The sequence below is a fragment of the Camelina sativa genome, chromosome 8 (genome assembly GCF_030686135.1).
Source record: "Camelina sativa cultivar CO46 ecotype springtype chromosome 8, ASM3068613v1".
Classification (NCBI taxonomy): Eukaryota; Viridiplantae; Streptophyta; class Magnoliopsida; order Brassicales; family Brassicaceae; genus Camelina; species Camelina sativa.
The window spans coordinates 164,171-186,376 of record NC_141887.1 but is presented as its reverse complement, the minus strand read 5'-3'; the positions used below and the strand labels follow the sequence as shown (position 1 = coordinate 186,376).

Genomic DNA, 22,206 nt, shown 5'->3' with positions numbered 1-22,206 from the left:
GCTTTTCATTCAATTTTTACTCTCTTTCAATCTCTATCTCACCTTTTGTAGATGCCAAGCTTGCCCACCATATCTTCTCCTCAACCTCTCCACTTTACAAGTATTGTTAGGCTAGTTATTTGAATGCGCAAACTCTACTCAAATATTTCAAGATTCAACTTAAACAAAGGAGTCATTTATCAATGTTAGATCAAATAAATATACAGAAGATACAGAAGAAGATTACGTACATATGTTTATTTCCATGTCAATATGCATGCCTGTCTTTTATACTTAGACGTATAAACTTAATTCAGTGCTAGCTGCCATATTAAGCTACATATGTTTATAAACCAAAGTCATCATATACTTGAAAATCATGAGTTACATGTTTTGTAAAGAAATTTGATTCTTATCTTTACTCTTTTGTGTTTCTTTTTTTTTTTTTTTTTTTTTTTTTTTTTTTTGTTTGGTTTCTTGCTTTATCCATTTACAAGTCAAGTCAGCTTAAAAACAACGCGGTATTTCCATCCCCACAATTCTTTTTTAGAATTATACATATGGATACGTTTTTTTGTTTATGAAAAAAAAAGAAAAAAAAATATAGAGTATATACAAAAAAGGAAAAAGGAGAAAGTTGGTGTAGGGCATTATGTAGCAAATGACAAGTTTCACACACACCATTGGGGGGCATTGCGCTCTTTTCTCTTTATTTCGCCGTCTCCTTCAGGCTTCATGTGATATACATCTAAGATCGAAAGGTGGAAACTTTCTAATTCTTTTGTATCATAAGCTATAGGTTTTGTCAAATTACCAAAAACTTATCGTTTCGATATATATATATATATATATATGTATCGATCTTGTTGTATTTGTTTTCGAATCGCCAGAATTACAATATATAGATAAATAATCCATAAGAAACAAGGCTAAATAATTTTTTTTGAAATCCGGTACATTACATTTAAATATGACTATATGAGCACACGTGACGTACATTAACACAAGAAAAATATGATAGTAGTAGTAAATAATAACTAGATTTTAAATCGTGGGACAATTTAAAAAAAAATAATAACATTTTAATTTTTTTGTTTTTATATTTAGTTTGTTTTGTTTAATTAAATAATAATTTTGTTTGGATTGTCAATTATTAGAATAATAATAGGGGAAATAAATACATAAATATGTAATTTATAAGCTATTGTCGGACTAAGTCACAATTTTACTAATGATTTAATTGTTTTACAAAATTTTAGTTAAATTACCCTGATTTAATATGTCTAATATTCTTATATTAGTGGTATTGACCAAATAATTAAATGAAGATTGAACCCGTGTTTCAAAACCGAATTAATAATATTTTATATTTATACTAATGTTAGTTCAAATCGTCATGTTAATAATATGTCCCGCTATATAACAACAAACCGTCATATTAGTGGTTTAACCCGTGTTTCAAAACCGTCATATTAGTGGCTTTGGTTGTGTATTGTGTTTCGTTTGTGAAGTTGATATTTATACATGGAAAATGATTGATGAGCAAGGAGTTTACGATCCGTAGCAATAAAAGAGAGATTTTAGTGTTTTCCTATTTGAGTTGATAACATTATCGGAGAATAATATTCAGTTTCTTAACACGGTATATACTATATTAAATATTTTTCTTGATGCTAAAGTTAAATATATCCAATTATTGAGTTCCTAAAAGTTGGGTTCTCGTTATTATGAACTTTATTAACGTTATAATAATTATTGCGATTGTAATCATTTGTTACTTAAACTCGGTTGTGTCATTTAAATTTAAGAGATCATACAGTCTCTAAAGATCTATTAAAATAGGTTTGGAGATTTTTATGAGATTAAAAATTTAATACATAGAGTTGTGTTTAGAAACATCAGAAAGTATAGATGGTGTCAAGCTTATTATGGCAATAAGTGTAAATAAATGTGTTTGATTAATATAATTTCATTAAATGAGTTTACAGGAATTGTTATTTTAGGAAAATAGTTAGAAGTTAATGTTATAAATAAAATAAATTAAATAACTAAAACTTCAAGGACATAACACAAAATGTACTTCAAAAATAATAATATAGATTGAATGCAAAAAAAGGACAAGTGAAAGTGGATATTGGGTTTAGTTAATAATTCTCTTGTTAGAACGTTTAATGAGAGCCCATGCCATTTAATTGGGCTTAAATATTAAGAATATGGGCAAATCGTTGAAGCCCAATAAATGGAATCAATCGACACGCAGGAAGGAGAGAGGGAGAGAGACTGACTGACTAATTTCAAGGCGGCAAAATCAACCAACCCTAGAAACTAGAACTAGAAGGGAAAGAGAAGAGAAGAGAAGAGAAGAGAAGAGAGAATCAATCAATCAATGGCGAGCAGTAGCAGAGAGTCCGGCGAACCGAAGGGGACGATATCGGAGTACGAGAAGCGGAGGTTCTCAAGGATCGCTGAGAACAATGCCAGATTGGAAGCTCTCGGCATCTTTAAATCCGCCAAGGCTCTTTCATCTCCTCCTCCTAATTCCAGAAAACGTAGAGCTACTAATCCTAAAGAAGACGATGATTATAGACCCCTCGACGATGAGGATGACGAAGACGAGGACTTTTTGGGTAATTCAACCTGTAAAAGAAAGGTAAAACTAAAAGAGATTTAGTGGATGATGATGGTCTAGTTGTTATGGCTCTTTCTTGTTTGTTTGCTGATGTTTGTTTAATTGTTGTTGCGACTTGGGGGGGTTTATTAAGAACAATAAGGCCTCCCCGTCCCCATCCAAGACCAAGAGGAGCCTCTTATTATCTAACAAGAATTTGAATACCACTGGAGACGACGACACTGATGATGACTTTGACAAGGTATTATTGCTTCATTAACATCCAGATCTTTCTTTCTTTCTTTCTTTCTTTCTTTCTTTTTGTTCCAATTTGACTTCCTCCAATCCATTCCCAATGCAGGCAATAGCGCTTTCTCTACAGGCACGAGGCTCTCCTCCTACCAATCAAGACTCCTCATCAGCGACGAAGAAGAAGAAGCATCAACCTGTGGTTTGGTTTTCTTACATCAAATCATATTTATTATTACTCTCTCTCTCTCTCAAGTACTACTGATGAACACTCTTTAGACTGTTCTGTTCTGTCGTGTCCTAAATTAGTTAGTTTGCATTTGGATTCCTAGGAATTTATGAGCAAGATGCAGATGACGGATGATGAATTGCTCATTTACTTCTATCAGTTTGATGGTAATCATTTATCTCCCAATCTCTCTAATTTCTATTCATTCTTGTGCCATTGCTATCTTTTTCTTATGTTTGAAAATGGTTCCCTTGACTCTCTCTCTCTCTCTCTCTCTCTCTCTCTCTCTCTGGCTATCAAATCATCATCGTTTTTTGTAATTTCAGAAGCGGGAAAAGGGTTCATTACTCTGAGAGATGTGGCGAATATGGCGACGGTGCATGATTTCACATGGACGGAAGAGGAATTACAAGACATGATTCGTTGCTTTGACATGGATAAGGACGGAAAGGTTGGCAGTGTGAACTACTTTTAATATTTTTTGATGTTTCTTAGATATATTAATCCTGCATCAGCATTGTGTGTGATCTTCTTTAATTTTGGGTTTTAGCTAAGCTTGGATGACTTCAGGAAGATTGCTACACGATGTCGTATGTTGAAGAAAGAATCTTCTTGATGGTACTACTATAAAGTATGTAATTACGAATGTGTCATTTTGGGTGACTACTTTATCTAACGATGATTCCCCATGTTATGGATTCAACTGAAATTGACTACTGATTAAGCGTAATTAACAACACACAAGAAATTCAAATTCGAGGCAAGTTTTTTTTTCTGTGGGGTTCTTAGTTACTTGTGTGAATTAATAAAACATACGTACAGACAAACCCCTATGTGACATCCTTATACAGGGTTTAGAAACTTGTCACAAACGGATTGGAAAGTACTCTGTTTCTATAGTCTAGTACTCTCAAAATAAATAAAAACGTCGTGCCTCCGGGGCGGGCACTCTTTTGCTTATTTCTAAATCATTTCTAAGGGTAAATAGATAATCGAGGTCTGCATGGAAAAGGTAGACCATTCCATCTGGTTCTCGACGTCGGAACAGTCTGTTTCCATTTTGACTGAACATATTTGCTTCCCTATATAAGGCATGACATATCCCAAATGAGTCCGTCTAACTCCGCCATGAAGTGCGGGATAGACTCCTACGACATCCTTGAAGCACAGTAAGAGTAACTCTTACGGTACCACGGATGCACCATCCTAATCCTCTAGTTGGCCAACTTTCTAGACAAGAGGCATTAATTTGGCATGTAAAGGACTAAGGATGAAGGTTTGCTAGTGATTTCTTGTGCTTACCATTTCTTTCTCACTCTTCCTCATATTTGCATTTTTCGAATTTTCTGCTTCCAAAGAAGCAAGTTCGCGGGAAGTATTTTTTCCGTCCAACACTTTGTCATTTCTTGTCTTCCATATATATGTGCATCGGTTTATCAGAACATTTATATATATGTAATCGAGTAAACACTGATGTTGACCTTGTTCGTTTGGTTGACGCAAGCGGTTGCGGTAGCGGCAGGGGTAGCGACTACATTTATTTTTTTAACCGCTGAATCGAAACAACGTTTAAAAATGTTAGATGCAGTTGCCGCAGCGTCATGACGCAGGTACCTGCGGCAAACAAACGAACAACTATATCTGTGTTTGCCACTGCCGCAGGTACGAACAAACCCGTTATCTTTTCTAAATGACCAGTATTGACACTAATTTTAGGATTCCATTTGATTTCACATTATGTATAGAGATGGAAACGTTTAGAACATTTTAAATACATTAATATTGTCTAACGTGACTCGTTATGAACTTTTTATTTTACTTAATATATTAACAAATTTAGACGACTTGACATGTGACAAAAAATTTGTGTTTCAATTGACATTCATGTGAGTTAACTAGTAAGATTACTTTTAGAATACCAATTTTTGTAATAAGATAGTTTATAAAAAGTAGTAAAGAGCTTATTTGTAATTCATTTTATCTTGCATATATAGTATATAGTTTATGCCTTGATGAAGTTGTAACAAGTATGAACAAAGGCATGAAACGGGGTTGTTTGTCTTGAACTCATTAAGCCGGCAATGTGAAAATAAGACGTGTGGTATCTCCCTACTTTTGAAAATTTGTCTTTATAGATCACCGATTAATTAGTAATACAATTTAGTGGTGAATGATATTATATGTTTACTTATCCAATTGAGAATTTTAATCTTGGACAATACCTTAATGTCGATGAAGCCGTCCCCACTTCGTGTAATGAGTTATGGGGGAGAGATCCGATCCCGTAAATCGTCAAATAAAACAACTTAAAAGCTAGAAATTGACACCATATATCATAAAGAAGACGTTGAAGAAGAAGTCATATATATTTAATTATCGTATCCAGCTCATAATTCCTAGGATCAAATCAAGGCCGTTGAAAGGGCTTATGTAGAAGAAACCGTGGGTTTTTAGAAGAAAGACAAGAAATAGAAGAACACTGATGTTAAATTGCCTATTTTGGTGTATAGATTTGTCAGAAGAGGAGAGAGAGAAGAAAATTAGGTCAAAATAATGAGCACTAAAAATGGAGACATGTGTTGAGTAACTATTACAAGAGCGACTTATGCTTCATTATGGCAATGCTATCCACCACTAAAGTGCAACGCTCCTTTTTACCCTAATTTCGTAAAGTCTCTCTCCCTCTTCGTCCTTAGGAAAAACCCTAGAAATTTAATCCCTTGTTCTTGATCTTGCTTTTTGAGTAACCATGATTTTGACCACACACTATTTCTTCTATATTTTGTGGTCTAGGATCTTGCTTTATATGTGTTTCTTGTATTGCTCCGTACGTACGTATACAAATTTAAATGGTTCTAACAAGGTTTATATAAACAAGCACAAATGAGTGCATGAAATTAGTTAGCGGAAAAGGTCGAAATATATTATTCTCTTTAAACGACGGATATATAAAATTTGATGCAAAACGTAACCTTTTAATCATGTTCTGATGAGATTTTGATGTTTTTTTAAAACGTTTCATTTGCCAAGTCAGTTGTACGGATTTTTGGTAAGTTATGTCTCGAACTCTTCATCCGAGACAACATTATAACTAGTTCTACGAAATCTTTCATATATAATGCTAAATTTTATAGAAAAAAATATTTAACAAAATTAAGACTGTAGTTGTTAAAACAATTTCATAATACATATAATAATTTCTATAAAAATATATATTTTGGGATCTTATATATGGAGGTGTAAAATGTGTGGTAAAAAAAAACATTTACGCAAAAAAAAAAAAAATCACTAATGTTCAAGTTGTGTGTTACAAAAATATTTTAAAAAGTTTCATTTTTATTAATTCAAACAACATTTTACATAGGAAATAGTTGAGACATAAAAACAAGATGGTTAAATAATTCATATAACGATGTAGGACATGTCCGCATTCGGTTATTTAATCGAGTCAGTAAATAAATTGAGAACTTAAAGAAAGGATGAAAATGGAAAATGGTATATGTATAAAAAGAAAAGTCTAGTGCGACTCTTTTCCAAAAGCAGATCCAACCACAGCACAGCATGATGGAGCCTCAGCCTCATCATCTACTCATGGATTGGAACAAAGCTACTGATCACATCACACAAGAAAACCCTTTTCTCCATGATCCTCATCTTATGTTTGATCCATCTCCCGAAACCCTAATTCAGTTGGAAGAAGAGGAAGAATACGATGAAGAGATGGATGCGATGAAGGAGATGCAGTACATGATCGCCGTCATGCAGCCAGTAGACATCGACCCTGCCACCGTCCCAAAGCCGAACCGGCGTAACGTGAGGATAAGCGACGATCCACAGACCGTGGTTGCTCGTCGGCGTCGGGAAAGGATAAGCGAGAAGATTCGAATTCTGAAGAGGATCGTGCCAGGGGGTGAAAAGATGGACACAGCCTCTATGCTGGACGAAGCCATCCGTTACACCAAGTTCTTGAAACGGCAGGTGAGAATTCTTCAGCCTCACTCTCAGATTGGAGCTCCTATGGCTGACCCCTCGTACCTTTGTTATTACCACAACTCCCAAAGCTGATTTACAAACTAGCTAGCTCGCTAGACATGTGGTGTTATTCTCTCAAGCGTTTTCATGTTAATTGGTATATCATATATATATGCATAAGGATTGGATCCAAGATTGTATGGCTATTATATTCTATTATTGTAAATTGTGTACCAACTCTTTATATATTGATATCATATGCACTGATGAATAATGATGATACTGCTTGTATATCTTAATATGGATAAAAGGGGTTAATTAGGGTTTGATGGTTTTGGATCCTCCAAACTTTAGATAAAGAATATATATAAAACAAGATATACTTATTTGAATATATATATTTTGTATCAGTTATCTGGATCTGAGTCATGTATATGGATCGGAATAGCTAGCAAAAAACAATAAAAACTTAGGCATATATATATATATATATATACAGTTATCTCTTGGGGATAATTAATTAAAGCCTCCTGTAGTGAAGAAATGAAGTTAGTCGAGACTCAAATTTGTGAGTTTTAAACTCTCCCCTACGTGAAAGAGAAGGCGTTTAGTACCAGTTGAGCTAGGCCAAGTAGTTCAGCAACCATCCAATCCACAAGGTGAGGGGCAACACCTAAGTTATATTATAAACATCCAAAAGAAACTTATATATAATAGATGATCTTGGAAACCTCGACAATTATCTCTTATACTACTATACTATATATATAGCCAGCTATAACTACTATAAGAAATGCAACCCAATCATACAAAAGTAAAACCGTTGGAGCTTATATAAAAGCATTTATGTGGTCGTAGTCGAACGTACAGTACACATTAATACTAGTTTGATATTTTCATTTTCAAGTATTTTCTTTTTTGGTCATCCTACATTTTCTCTACCTCTGTCCTTGTTAAAAATGAAACGGCGTCGCTGGGGTGGGTAAGCTAGCTCGTGCTATTAATGGACTTTTAATATTGGGCTTGTTGGGCCGACCAAGTAGGATGAGTCGTGTATATTTGCAACCAAACCAAACCGCCTTTAAAACTTGACACGAGGTCGTCGTCACTCGTCATCAGTGTGTCAGTCACTTTCATCTTCTGTAACAAAATTCGCCTGATCAACAAAAAAAACCAGTAGTCAGTCAACAACCCCTTCCCAAGATCCAACGATCAGTAGTAAATTTGACTCCCCTTGCTCTAATCCGACGGCCACCAGGATACCCTGATGACACGTCTCTCTCGCTACTACGATGAAGAACGAAATATTAATATTGTTTAAAAAGAGGAAACGAAACGAAGGAAGAAGAAGAAGAAGAAACACCGAAACCAAAAAAAGAAAGAAAAAAAAAAGGCTCGCTCTCAAAAATGGCGTCGCTTACTTCGTCGCAGGCCTCTATCCTCGCCCGACCTTCATCGAGACGTTGCTCTCCTCTCCCAACGGATCGTCACCACGTCTCTCTTTCTCCTAGAGATCTCCCTTCTTTTCCCGGTCTCAGAGCCTCTTCCCCTTCGCTCCGCCGCCTCCGGGGGGTTATATCTGCGCATGCCTCCGCCGCGACGGAAGTATCTCTGGTAGACAAATCGGTGAATACAATCAGGTTCCTGGCGATCGATGCGGTGGAGAAAGCCAAATCGGGTCACCCGGGACTGCCTATGGGATGTGCTCCAATAGGTCATATACTATTCGACGAAGTTATGAAGTACAACCCCAAGAATCCTTACTGGTTCAACCGTGACCGTTTCATTCTTTCCGCTGGCCATGGTTGCATGCTCCACTACGCTTTGCTTCACCTCGCTGGCTACGACAGTGTCAGGGTATTATACCATCACTCACTCTTGCTTTTTTTTTTTTTTTTTTTTTTTTTTATAACAGAATCTGTTTTAGTATCTGCTTCACTAGCTTTTATGTTTTGTGATAGCTTTCTGAGTTGTGTTTTTTTGATTATTAAGAAGAATCAATCAAAATGTGTTGATTACAAAGTTGTCACATTTAATTAAATTAGGAACAAGACTTGAAGAATTTTCGACAGTGGGAAAGTAGGACTCCAGGACACCCTGAGAATTTCGAGACTCCTGGTGTTGAAGTCACCACTGGTTTGCTTCTCTTTCGAGGCTTTGTATCCTATTTTTCTCCTGTTACTAACCTTTTTTTTAAAAAAAACTATAGTATGACTCTTCTTCTGTGTTTATATAGGTCCCCTTGGGCAAGGAATTGCAAATGCTGTTGGTTTGGCTCTTGCGGAGAAGCATTTGGCTGCCAGATTCAACAAACCAGACTCTCAAATTGTCGACCATTACACGTAATGACTATCTATCTGCACATGGCTTCTCAGCTTTTCTATCTAGTTTCTACTTGGAAGATTCTCACTTCAGCTTTTTTTTTTTGTAGGTATGCTATTCTTGGAGATGGGTGTCAAATGGAAGGAATTGCCAATGAAGCTTGCTCTCTTGCAGGTCACTGGGGTCTCGGGAAGCTCATTGCCTTTTATGATGACAACCACATTTCTATCGACGGTGACACTGAGATTGCCTTTACTGAGAATGTGGCAACACGTTTCGAGGCTCTTGGTTGGCATGTTATTTGGGTGAAGAATGGTAACACTGGTTATGATGATATCCGTGCTGCCATTAAGGAAGCTAAGGCTGTTCAAGACAAACCCACTTTGATCAAGGTCAGCCATCCTCTTATTACTCCTACTTAACTCCACTCTGCCAGTCAAAAACACGTTTGTCATGTGGCTTCTCTTGGTGTTGGATTTTGCTGTTATATAAAAAGTACAAACATAATGGTCGGTAACAAATGTGTTCCAATATCTCCTTCTTAATTGATTTGTGAAAAAGTTGTGCTTTTTGCAAAACAAAAATGTGTAATGGTGAATTTATTAGTTGGTTTTTTTGAAATGAGCAGATAACCACAACCATTGGATATGGATCACCGAACAAGGCAAATTCTTACAGTGTACACGGAAGTGCACTGGGTGAAAAAGAAGTTGATGCTACCAGAAAGAATCTCGGTTGGCCATATGGGCCTTTCCATGTTCCTGAAGATGTGAAGAGGTTAGTGACTTTAATTGAAAATATTTTATAGGTGCTCAAGTTAGTATGATGTTAATGGCACCATTCTCATTTTTGCAGCCACTGGAGTCGTCATGTCTCTGAAGGAGCTGCTCTTGAAACAGAATGGAATGCCAAGTTTGCTGACTATGAGAAGAAGTACCCACAAGAAGCTGCAGAACTGAAATCTATAGTTACTGTTAACTTACCTACAGGCTGGGAAAAATCATTGCCGGTAAGCCCGGAAAAACTTAGAACAAAGCTTTCCTTTTTCTTGAAGCAACTTCAATTTATGAAAAGCAAATGTTAAGAGCAATATTACAAAGGTTCATCTTTCCTAAGCATCGAAAGAATGTTAAAATGTTGGTCAATCTCTGTGGTGGGGTTAATATGGTTTTGTTCTCCTCTTTTACCAGACTTACACCCCCGAGAGTCCTGCAGATGCAACAAGAAACCTCTCCCAACAGTGTCTTAATGCCCTTGCAAAGGTTCTTCCTGGGTTCCTTGGTGGGAGTGCTGACCTTGCTTCATCCAACATGACATTGCTCAAAATGTTTGGGGACTTCCAAAAGAACGCACCTGAAGAGCGAAACCTTAGGTTTGGTGTCAGGGAACACAGCATGGGAGCTATCTGCAACGGCATTACCTGTCACAGCCCGGGGCTCATTCCTTACTGTGCTACGTTCTTTGTCTTCACGGACTACATGAGAGCTGCCATTAGGCTCTCTGCGCTGTCCCAAGCAGGAGTAATCTACGTAATGACCCATGATTCAATCGGTCTTGGAGAAGATGGTCCGACCCACCAGCCTATAGAACATGTGGCGAGCTTCCGTGCCATGCCAAACATCTTGATGCTGAGGCCAGCAGATGGAACTGAAACTGCGGGGGCATACAAAGTTGCTGTAGAGAACAGAAAGAGGCCTTTGATCCTGGCTCTGTCCAGGCAAAAGCTGCCTCATCTACCTGGAACTTCAGTAGAGGGAGTGGAGAAGGGGGGATATGTAATCTCGGACAACTCCACAGGTAATAGACCAGACGTAATCCTGATGGGGACAGGGTCGGAGCTAGAGATTGCTGCAAAGGCAGGAGAGAAGCTGAGAGGGGAAGGAAGAGCAGTGAGAGTAGTGTCACTGGTGAGTTGGGAGCTGTTTGATGAACAAAGCGAAGAATACAAAGAAAGTGTGCTACCTTCAGAGGTATCAGCAAGAGTGAGCATAGAAGCAGGGTCGACATTTGGGTGGGAGAAGATGGTTGGCTGCAAAGGAAAAGCCATCGGTGTAGACAGTTTTGGAGCAAGTGCACCAGCCGATGTGCTATACAAGAAATTTGGGCTCACAGTTGATGCAGTTGTTGCAGCCGCCAAAGAAGTTTGCTAAACTAAGATCTTTTATTTAACGACATCCATAAAGAGACATAATTCTACGATTGTGTAGGTGTGCATTTCCCACTAGTCTCTCTATATAAATCAACTGCATTATGGTTTCTCTTACAATAAATGAAGTGGAGATTTGATAATTACTATATCTAATCTAAACGCAGTGTTATACTATTATTCCTTGATGTTTGATTTGCTTTTGAATCCCATGGGTTAATGTGCGGTGGTATTAATTTATAGAAGTGTGATGAATCTCCATCGTAAATCTCCGACTCCATATGAATGAATAATAAAAGCTTCATTAACCAGTCTCACTAATGCATTTTATATTATCTGATTTACTCAAAGACTTGGAGTGGTGTTACTTGTATCTTGTTGCCAGCCAGATTATCGAGACTTCAGATGCTCAGTGGTTAGTTGCTAGGATATACATGGGTAGGTTTAGGTTGTAACTTGTAACTATAGATTGAAACTCTTCATATGTGACTGTATACTACCAGATGATTCAAGACTATGTGTTCTGTGTGGACGACAAGACTGTCGATAGTGTGTACTTGCCTAGAGTTATGAGAAATGAAGTTATACTTGCCTACAGTTATGAGAAATGAAATGAAATTGCAAACCACGTCAAAAATTGCAAAACCGCATTCTCCTTTCCTAAACAGCAAACTACATTCTGTCTCCAAAAAAATGTTCTCACAAAACTTAGAATAAAAAGTCTTTGTCCAAATTAAAGAACGCCGTCTTAAGCAGACTTTATCCATATCGTTACTGCTTTTTTACCATGTAATCCAAATCACCTACTTAATGTCCTTGTGACAGTAAACAGTTTTCTCAGAATATCCATCACTGATTCTCTATAAGAAACAAAGACCATCATCACTACATGCATGATTGAATATTTTTCTCCACCCAAGCCAATCTTCTCTCAAAGCTCAACCCACTTGTATGCATATTCCTTGCGTCAATCTCAGCGACGATAGCACAGACCCGTAAAAGAATGTAGTAATCCGCGTGAGCAGCGTATATCAGTGCTCCATCATTTTTTTTCCTCAAATATTGAAGATAGTCTAGTCTCTTTACCTTCACGCGAGGCGGTATGTATCTGAACAAATTGTCCCCCATGTCTGTCATTAGTCTTATTATCGCTTTCTCCTTGTCGTGGTTAATATGATTATCTGGTGATGGCGGCTCATCACAGTCGCTTTTTCTTGAACGACGACTGCTACAAAAGTTGTTGTCTCTATCCCTCAACTTGTCATCCTTCAAGGACATTTGGTTAAGTGATAAATCACCTTCGTCCCAGTCTCTTCCCCTCTTGGATGGAATCCCAGACAATTCGAATTCCTACAAAAATGCATTACGTGTAAAAGAGATGGTTTATTAAGATTAAGAAATCATTTATCGTTTATTATCTAGTACTAAACACAATTCAACTAATAAAGAAAACAATCTGCAGAATGGTCAATTCCAATTATGCAACAGTAGAATTTAAAACATAGACAGGTTTTCACCTCGTCTACGGGGTTGTAACTATTCCACAGATGATCAACAGTTCTGTAAGTGTCATCAGCTGATGCTTCTACTAAGCCAGCAAACATCTCGTTTCGCCCGTGCAATAAATATGACGTAAGATCCTTTTCATATTCTGCAAAAGGAGAATTAAGGACACAATTCAGTAATCTTAATTAGGATATAGAGAGCATCATCACGTCGATCGGTAAAGAGGAATCTACCATTAACGGTTTCAGCAGCGACCTCCTTGTAATATTCCGTTTCAAGGTTTTTCAAAAGCTCCACAGTGTCAAATTCTTCAGTTGCTTTCGATAACTCTGCATCCACCTCACTACTACTACTAGCATCATCAAGCAAACCCCCCAAGCTCCGTTCCCAAACACCAAAACCATTGATGTTATAAAGCATCCGAATAGCTACGATAATTATAGACATGACACAGACACGAGTGGGAAACCTGAGCTCGTTCTTGGATAGATACAAATCCGAAGGCATTGACCAGTTCTGTAAGAGACATACCAGATCAAGAAGAGCCGCCTTTTCCTTTTCCTTTTCCTTTGTGGGAAACAACCTCCGTAGATAGTTTGAAGCAATACCATAGAAATTCACAGGAGGCAAAGGCAAACCGATGAAATCGGCAATGGAAGCGGCTTGAGCTTCCAATCTCTGAGCAGAAACAATATGAATAGGCCTAAACATAACGGTGGCAGCCACAGGACACGCAGGTGATCTCTCTCCCATTAGCTCTCGAATCTTGAGAAAAGAAGAAAAGTAAGGAACATCTCCTTGCCGTGCCCATCTCGCTAAATCAGTGGGTAGAACTGGTGATCCTGCTTGGTGGCAAGCAAGGAAAGATATCGCCAGGGAAGAAGATAAAGGCAGAGACTTCTTAAGAAGACTTACCCATATCGTTACTGCTCTTTTACCATGCAAGTTGTGAGGTTCTTCTTCTTCTTCTTCGGCTTTAACACCTTTACGCCGCCGCTTAACCACCTTTGATTGGAGCAGCTCGGAGTCACGAATAGCCTTATCAGCCCAATCATCATCGAAGACCTCTGAGAGAGACACAAACCGTAAGCAGATGGGTCCGACCAAACCAATGATCAATGGCGTCACTTTGAATTTCTCAACCAAGGCCTCGCACTGATAAGTTATCATCATCAGTAAACCTTTGACGTATCTATCTCTGGTCTCCATGTAATAATCCTCGTATCTCAATTTGATTACTGGCTCTGGCTTTCGTGGTCCTTCACGGCGACCGTGTTTTTTCTCATAAATCCCGCCGCCGCCGGCTCCGCCCAAATCTTCGCCGTCGACGCCTGTCTGGATAATACCTACCACCTGAGTTGAGCAGTGTCGGCAGTAAAAATAACCATCTTCTCCCTTTTCAAAGGTGTCGTTCTCGCACATATCGCAAATCATCGTCGGAGGAGATGTCAGATTTTTGCGTCTCTTCTTCTTCACGCGTTTTAGGAGGATTTACAGTACTACTTTTCCCAAGGTTAAAATCTCTGTTGGGCCTTCAAACTTTTTACTAATAAATGGGCCGTACGGAGACTATCAAATTTTAATTACTATTATTAAGTCATTTTAGAATTCAATTCATTAAGTGAAAAATACTTAAATAGGCTTTTCTATATTTGTTTTGTTTTTCTTTTTACAAAAAGTACTGAGATAATTAAAAAAAGTATATGCTTTTGTGGCGAACCTTAACCACACCCTTTTTACTGAGATAATTAAAGTATTCAGAGGTTAGAAATAGAATTAAGGATTTAACAATGAGATGTTTGAAGAAAATATAAAAATGTTATAATGTGGATTTCTTTTGAACTGTGCTTTTTTGGAAAGCTTATTCGCCAAAGAGATGTAAATCAAGGCACTCAGCTTACTAGTTTGTCAACACTTTGAGAACGATTAATTAAAAATACATTTACGATTAATTAAAAATACATTTAATCCTTAGTCCCGCGACACATTCCTATTATCATGGGATTATTAGAACCGTTTGTGGTAATAAAAAAAAAAAAAAAAAAAAAAAACGAAACATCATATATATAGGATAGGAGATTATAGGTAAAGTTTATGTGTCACTAAACCAACGAAACAATGTCTCTTTTTTAAAAAAGAAGCTTTGCTTTTTAATAATATCTCGACAGCCAAATAAAACCAAAAGAAAAAAACATGGGGAAACTCTAACAACTCTTGTCCACGATCGTCATCATGAATCATGTCTTCTCTTCTTTACCCCAAGCTTGAGAGGCACTGGTAAGGTGGCAAGTGCAATCGATTCCTCACACACGAATATGCAGCCAAGTTCCTTAAAATACGTCCTCAGTGCTGATGTACTCAAGCCCAGATCTTTAGCTATGTCTTCTGGGTCGGTCTTGAACTTATCCACATGTAGGGTGAGCACAAGAACGTACTTTATCAGATGTTTGAGTTTAGCAGCAGGTATCGTGGGGCTGAGGGATCTTCTATTACGGAACAATGTCACACATTTCTGATAGATCCTACTAGGCAAAAGATGGTTCTTAGCAAGAGTGGAAATGCTCGATTCAGGCGAACTCAATTCCTTAAACCTAATCAGATGGGTCAGGAGTGATAAGATACCAGAAACCATCTGCTTCTCAAACTCGTCCTGCGAATGGAACAAATGAAATCAATCCGAAAAGTAATGGTCCAAGCTGTAAATGAAACTATTGAGAGTCAAATCTAACTATCTACAAATACAGAGGGCCTCTTCTATTCGATTTACCTTAAACAAACAGGTAAAATATGGGTGCAAGCAAAGAGTTAAGATATACCATGTATATGTATATGTATGCTTCCATGAAAGTATTGACAGTCAAATCTTTACCTTGATATCTTTCAAGGTGTATAATCTGTTGCGCACAAATAGGGGGTAACCGTCGATGTCGGTCGCAGGTCCTTCTTCCTTCTGCAGAAGCCTGCCAGTAAATATCTAGAAGGAAGTCCAATTCTTCGTTTTCGATGATTGCTTCAATAGGATAAGCTTCACTTGGAAACCTTGCTTCGATATTAAAAGGAGGACCGCGACTTCTGTCTAAGACGGGTTTGGGTTTCTTCGTGGGAGCTGCAGGGACAAGAGGACTCTCCGGCGCAGACATGTCTTCTTCTGCATAGAGAGAAACGCATTTATCAAACTGAGCTCTTGATATTGATTTTCAAATACGTGTACTAGTGAGACGAAAACAAGATGCAAATGCTATCAGAAAGACTGATTGATTCCACTAAGCTCCGTTATTAACAATTTCTTTAATTCGAACTCTTTGGCTACAAATCTGTATATCTGCAATCTAAAACTTCAAGCCTATATTCTTTAGAGTAAACTATTCTTCTTGATGACACAACCCAAATTCAACTCTCAACTCTCAAGCATCGTCTGTTTTTTCATTAATTCTCGAACTTTCTCATTAAAACAGACCAAATATTGTCTACAAGTGCAAACTAAACAAAAACAATCAGAAACAGGGAGCAGAAAAATTCAAGTTTCAACCTTATCGTGAGCAATCGAAGCACCACAAATACGACCAGCCGCCGCCCGCTATTTTCTTGTATGAGGAAATAGTGAGCAATCGAAGCACCACAAATACGACCAGTCTCTTGAAGTCATGTACATCACTGCGGGTGCGACCCGAAAAGCCGCGGGAGAAAACAATTGGTGTTTTATAGAGCCACAATATTTGCTATCTGATTTCTACTCTGTAGACGCGAAAAGAGGTTCCTCTCCACCAAGAATACAAGAGGATCCAGGAGAAGTAGAAAAGAACAGAGTTTTTAAGGTTTGTAAATATCTGATTTTGCACTTACTCCAGTTCCAATATTGTTCATGTTTATAGCAACTAAATACCACTTTTACATATGATTAGGTCGATCTGAAATATGAAGACCAGCTTAAGAAGTGGTATTTATATCCATCCATTGATATATTTCCCTTATACTTGCGCTTCAAAATTTATTGTTTCTGTTTTGATAACTATTATTGTTCATGAATGCAGGAGCAGAAGGGCGGATGGTTTATGTGAACAAGTATAAGTACAAGTACAAGGATGAAGCAACTTCAAGAATGTGAACAATGTTGATGGATATCATAGGTATGTATATTTTGCGGCAAATTTGACCATTTTGACTTGCTAGTTGACTAGTAAGATATTCTTCTGTATGTTGTCTTTGATTATGTTTGCCTTTTTCGTACTATCTTTCTGATAATTTCCCACACTGGCCAAGTAGGAATTTGTGTGGCTTTAAAATCTTGATGGCATAGCATTCTGTGCAAAATGGTGTATTCTGGTGGGTTATGTTTTGTCGTAGCTAGGTTAGTTAGATTTTCAGTGGTTTTATTTTATTAGCTGCTTAACCTTAAGTGATTCTCTAGATTTGCAATCTTGAATGAACTGGTCAGTACTCGAGAATCGATGCGTTATGGGGTTATACCTAGGTGATTTGCAACAGTCAAATACATTTTTTATATAAAACAAAGTAACTATTAATGGCATTGGTTCATGCATAAAATAGTTCTTTGGTTGAATTGTCTTTTCTAAGCACAGGCAAAAAAGAACGTAACTCATTGTGGTTATTGGCATTCAGATATGTTTAGAACTGGTGATTCAGCTCCTTTTACTCATTAACATCTTTGCTGGTCTAGATTTTGTTACTACCAGTGGAGAATATGCCCTTTCATCTTCAAAATTTGACCATTTTGGCCTGCTTTCTGTTACAGGTCTACAAGCTCAGCAACTATGATGCGACCCAAGCTCAGCCCGTTCTCCAACTGAATGGAATCAATGTAGGATCTAATATTCTGGCAGTCAGTATTGATTGAGGGTTTTGTTTGAATCATATCTTTAGTTTTGGTTGTGGCCAATCGTTTTCATTTTATCTACTACATACTATATAATTCCACTCTGATGGGACATAGGGAGTACACATACTCTTTTGTTCGGAACATGAATCAAATTCTTATGGGGACACATACTCTTTTGTTCGAATACATCAGATTTGATTCATATTTCAAAGTAAAATAATAATTACTATATCAACTGCGTTATATATGGTTTCTCTTACAATAAATGAAATGGAGATTTGATAATTACTATATCTAATCTAAACGCAGTTTTATACTATTATTCCTTGATGTTTGATTTGCTTTTGAATCCCATTCCCATGGGTTATTGTGCGGTGGTATTAAGTTATAGAAGTGTGATGAATCCACCGTGAAGAGTTTGCACGTGACGATAATCTTGGGCAGCACCTAAACATGTATTTGTGTGCGTCATTTTGTAATATAGTCAAGTAGTACTTTTTTTTATTAATTTTACAAGGAGCTATGTGGATGTTTGTTTGTATATGGATGAACCAATATAATGTTTGGGTGTAATTTAGTTAAGAACCCTAAACAAAGATAGGATAGTGCCAAAAAGACAAATCTCATCCACCATATGAATGAATATACACGAATGATCAAAAAGCTTCAATAAATAATACTAGTAAAATCAAAGTTAATAAGGCTAAATTAGTGGGATTAGTGAAGAAGATAAAACTCATTAGGAATAATCAGAGATTGGAGTTAATTTTAGTAGTAGTAGTAAAGGGAGAGAGTGAAGTAAAAAATATAGGTAATGGAGATTAATTAGAGAGTTGGTTTGACTCTCCAAATCTAAAACTCGTTTTGACCATCATCTTCTTCTTCTTCTTCTTCTTCGCCTTGTGTGTTACATTCTCAAGAGAGAGAAAGAAAAAAAAGAAAAAAAAAGAAGAAGAAGAGAAAAGCCAAAAATAGAGAGAGAGAGAGAGAGAGGCAGAGAAACAAAATCTTGAAATTGTTGATCTTGCCTTCGAAATCGGAGAAGCCTATAAACGCTCTCACCAAACAAACGAATCCATCAGAAGAAAGAAGAAGATTGTGTTGGATCTGAGAGAGAAGAAGCAATAATAAAAAAAAAAAGAAATGAAGCATCTTGATGATATCCCATCGACGCCAGGCAAGTTCAAGCCCTACTTCCACCGTACGCGGTGGCAATCTTCGGTGGCCAAGCTCGCCTTTTGGTCTCTCGTCTTCGTCGGTTTGATCTTCATCTTCTTCTACCGATCTCCCCTTGTTTCCGATGACCCTACTTCTACTTCTCGCCGTTCCCTCCGCACCTACTCCTGGGGTGGCCCCGCTTGGGAGAAACGCGTCCGATCCTCCGCCCGTCTCCGCTCCCGCCGCGGTTTCTCTGTTCTCGTCACCGGCGCCGCCGGTTTCGTCGGTACCCATGTCTCCTCCGCTCTCAAACGCCGCGGTGACGGCGTCCTCGGTCTCGACAACTTCAACGATTACTACGATCCCTCCCTCAAGCGTGCTCGCCAAGCCCTTTTGGAGAGGAGCGGTGTCTTTGTTGTCGAAGGTGACATCAATGACGCTGCTCTCTTGAAGAAGCTCTTCGAAGTCGTCCCCTTTACCCACGTTATGCATCTCGCCGCTCAAGCTGGTGTCAGGTACGCCATGGAAAACCCTAGCTCCTATGTCCACAGTAACATCGCCGGCTTCGTCAATCTCCTCGAGGTTTGCAAATCCGCTAACCCCCAGCCCGCCATTGTCTGGGCCTCCTCTAGCTCTGTCTACGGCTTGAACACTAAGGTCCCCTTCTCCGAGAAAGACCGCACCGATCAGCCTGCTAGTCTCTATGCTGCTACTAAGAAAGCTGGTGAGGAGATTGCTCACACTTACAACCACATCTACGGCCTCTCTCTCACTGGCTTGAGGTTTTTCACCGTCTACGGTCCTTGGGGCAGGCCTGACATGGCCTATTTCTTCTTCACCAGAGACATCCTCAAAGGCAAACCCATTTCCATCTTTGAGGGTGTCAACCATGGTACCGTCGCCAGGGACTTCACTTACATTGATGACATTGTCAAGGGCTGTCTCGGGGCTTTGGACACTGCCGAAAAGAGCACTGGCACAGGTGGTAAAAAGCGCGGTGCCGCCCAGTTAAGGGTTTTCAATCTCGGCAACACTTCCCCTGTTCCCGTCACTGATCTCGTCACCATTCTCGAGAGACTTCTCAAACTCAAGGCCAAGAGGAACATTATGAAGTTGCCTAGGAACGGGGATGTTCCTTTCACCCATGCTAATATCAGTTCCGCCCAGAGAGAGCTCGGGTACAAACCCACCACCGATCTTCAGACGGGTCTTAAGAAGTTTGCCAGATGGTATTTGGGCTACTACAATGGCGGAAAGAAAGCTGCTAGTTGATCCTTGATTGAGTTTGTAGCTTCTTTTTTTTTTTTTTTTTTTTTTTATTCTGAGATTCTTGTGATTGTTTCACGTTTTAACACTTGCTCTTTTCTTGGTTCTTTGGCGGCTGGCTTGGCTCATACCCCCCTGTCTTCTCCGTATATGTTTTTGTACTCAGAAAACGATTTATACTCTCCATAAGAACCATAAATTTGAGATTACATTCTTTGTCACTCTCATTACTTACTTTGTTTTGTTCCAAATCTCTTTAAGCTCCAATATATCTTGCTTCTCAGTTCACTTCACTATAATGGTATACTAATGCCTAAAAGGGGATGATGGTTCCAATGTTCATGTGATTCTCTTTCAAAAGTAAGGAGCATAAGATGGCAAATGTAACTTCATGATCATGTGATTTTCTTAAACTAGGGATAGCATGAGATGGAAAGTGTAACTTCATGATCATGTGATTTTCTTAAAGTAGGGAAGCATAAGATTCAAAAAAAAAAAAAAAAAAGAAGAGGCAAACATATCAAATCTTGACACATGAAGACTTAAGAGTTCAGAATTCATCAAAAACAAAAGAGAAGCAACAGACTTGTAGAATCTTCCTCCTCCCAAAAGCTGAACCTACTCCAGCTTAATTAAGCAACAAGGGTGCTAGCGGTTGTGGATTCGCTGCAGCAGATCGAGAGTGCAAGTCAGTGCAAAGCATAGATAACACAGGTTATGACATGCAAAAGGGTCAAGAGAACAGTGTTGGCAAAGTGCATTAGGAAATGCTACTAGTCCAGATAAAAGTAGTAGTTCATAACCCGTTCCAAACAAACTACAACTAAACTACTTATGCAGAGACTAAATCCACACATTCTTTTTTTTTTTGGTTGACAAAACTAGTGAGTTATGAGTGGTAAGAGAGATCCTAGAGGTATTGAAAGCAAGATGTAAAATAAAGAGAAAATGGATGAGGAACTCACTACTTCCAGACGGGAGGGAGCTTCTTGGTCTTCTTGTAATAGCGAGCGAGGCGGTGAATCCTGCTCTCAACCAAGATGAGCCTAAACTTGGAATCCTTGTCCTTTCTGTTCCTCTCGAGATGCTTACGGATGGCAACAGCCTTCTTAATAAGGTGGTACAGATCCTCAGGGATCTCCGGAGCAAGGCCTTGACAGCAAAATTATGATGACATTTGGTTTCGTAAGTAGAAGAGAGGAAGAAAAAGTTAGCAAAATAGGAAACTGCAAACAAACCATGGGCTTTGAGTATCCTGAGAATCTTGCTTCCAGTAACACTCTTGACCTGAGGAATACCGTGAGAGTCACGGAGAATGACACCAATCTGCGAAGGGGTCAGTCCCTTTTTGGCAAATCTGCAGATTGATTCATCAACCTGTAAAAATGGTAAATAATATATGTAAGGCAGGATTCAACCAAACCAAGCAATTGAAAGCAGATATGATATAACAACTTACATCCTGAGAGGTAGTCTTGAGCCAGCTCGGAGACGATCTCTTGTACGGCAACGCAGAAGCCGAAATACCCTTTCTACAAAAAACGACACGGACATGTTAGATTTGCGCAATTGACAGCAACTATGAGAACAACATGACGAAGATAAAGAGGAAGAAGAACAAACCCTCTACTGTGCATACGACCCATAGTGACAGATTCTCACAAACTTTCTTCTCCTACGGATGCTGTGAGACTGACTGACTGACTGCTGAAGCTGATGACAAACAGAAACCCTAATTTCTCTGGCTTAGAGAGATAGAGAAAGAGCCTCCTCCTCTAGGCGTTAGGGTTTATTATTATTATTATTCGTGGGCCTTACTTTCTTCTGGCCCAATTTTGTTCATCAGAGTCAGTCCAATACCAAAAACATCAACTTTTCTTCTGGCTCGGTTGTCGCATGATTCAGTCAGTTCAAAACCATTTCTTCTAGTTATC

The 22,206-nt window shown here is 38.4% G+C and overlaps 5 protein-coding genes, 1 long non-coding RNA gene and 1 pseudogene across 8 annotated transcripts; 4 read left to right on the top strand and 3 right to left on the bottom strand.

Moving 5' to 3' along the window:
- The first annotated feature begins 2,209 nt into the window (after positions 1-2,209).
- Positions 2,210-3,822, top strand: LOC104705272 (uncharacterized). The gene is made up of 6 exons (XM_010421243.3): positions 2,210-2,629; positions 2,742-2,849; positions 2,949-3,038; positions 3,169-3,232; positions 3,392-3,516; positions 3,616-3,822. Exons 1-6 carry the CDS (start codon positions 2,366-2,368, stop codon positions 3,679-3,681), a joined length of 717 nt encoding a protein of 238 aa, XP_010419545.1. The 5' UTR covers positions 2,210-2,365; the 3' UTR covers positions 3,682-3,822.
- A 2,719-nt stretch (positions 3,823-6,541) lies between these two features.
- Positions 6,542-7,371, top strand: LOC104705271 (transcription factor IND pseudogene; annotated as a pseudogene). Its single transcript, XR_015564674.1, has one exon. The product of XR_015564674.1 is annotated as a transcription factor IND pseudogene (transcript).
- Positions 7,372-8,123: 752 nt separating this feature from the next.
- Positions 8,124-11,648, top strand: LOC104705270 (transketolase, chloroplastic-like). Its single transcript, XM_010421241.2, has 7 exons — positions 8,124-8,894; positions 9,083-9,173; positions 9,274-9,379; positions 9,469-9,751; positions 9,988-10,136; positions 10,215-10,368; positions 10,550-11,648. Exons 1-7 carry the CDS (start codon positions 8,445-8,447, stop codon positions 11,507-11,509), a joined length of 2,193 nt encoding a protein of 730 aa, XP_010419543.2. The 5' UTR covers positions 8,124-8,444; the 3' UTR covers positions 11,510-11,648.
- A 492-nt stretch (positions 11,649-12,140) lies between these two features.
- On the bottom strand, positions 12,141-14,551 carry LOC104705269 (TATA box-binding protein-associated factor RNA polymerase I subunit B). Of its 2 annotated transcripts, XM_087460576.1 has the most exons (4): positions 13,543-14,527; positions 13,245-13,439; positions 13,023-13,156; positions 12,141-12,855 (listed from the first exon to the last, which is right to left on the bottom strand). In XM_087460576.1, the coding sequence occupies exons 2-4, from the start codon at positions 13,429-13,431 to the stop codon at positions 12,391-12,393; spliced, it is 786 nt and encodes a 261-aa protein (XP_087316702.1). In that variant the 5' UTR covers positions 13,432-13,439; positions 13,543-14,527; the 3' UTR covers positions 12,141-12,390. The 2 variants fall into 2 exon arrangements, with proteins under 2 accessions (XP_087316702.1, XP_087316701.1); XM_087460575.1 differs by having other exon boundaries at positions 13,245-14,551.
- A 503-nt stretch (positions 14,552-15,054) lies between these two features.
- On the bottom strand, positions 15,055-16,852 carry LOC104705268 (uncharacterized). Its single transcript, XR_754271.3, has 3 exons — positions 16,541-16,852; positions 15,881-16,159; positions 15,055-15,661 (listed from the first exon to the last, which is right to left on the bottom strand). It is a non-coding gene; the product is annotated as an uncharacterized LOC104705268 (long non-coding RNA).
- A 1,702-nt stretch (positions 16,853-18,554) lies between these two features.
- LOC104705266 (UDP-glucuronate 4-epimerase 3) lies at positions 18,555-20,493 on the top strand. Its single transcript, XM_010421239.2, has one exon. It carries the CDS (start codon positions 18,992-18,994, stop codon positions 20,276-20,278), a length of 1,287 nt encoding a protein of 428 aa, XP_010419541.2. The 5' UTR covers positions 18,555-18,991; the 3' UTR covers positions 20,279-20,493.
- A 211-nt stretch (positions 20,494-20,704) lies between these two features.
- On the bottom strand, positions 20,705-22,170 carry LOC104705265 (small ribosomal subunit protein uS15y). The gene is made up of 5 exons (XM_010421237.3): positions 21,896-22,170; positions 21,732-21,804; positions 21,511-21,649; positions 21,238-21,424; positions 20,705-20,938 (listed from the first exon to the last, which is right to left on the bottom strand). The coding sequence occupies exons 1-5, from the start codon at positions 21,916-21,918 to the stop codon at positions 20,905-20,907; spliced, it is 456 nt and encodes a 151-aa protein (XP_010419539.1). The 5' UTR covers positions 21,919-22,170; the 3' UTR covers positions 20,705-20,904.
- Between the last annotated feature and the right edge of the window lie 36 nt (positions 22,171-22,206).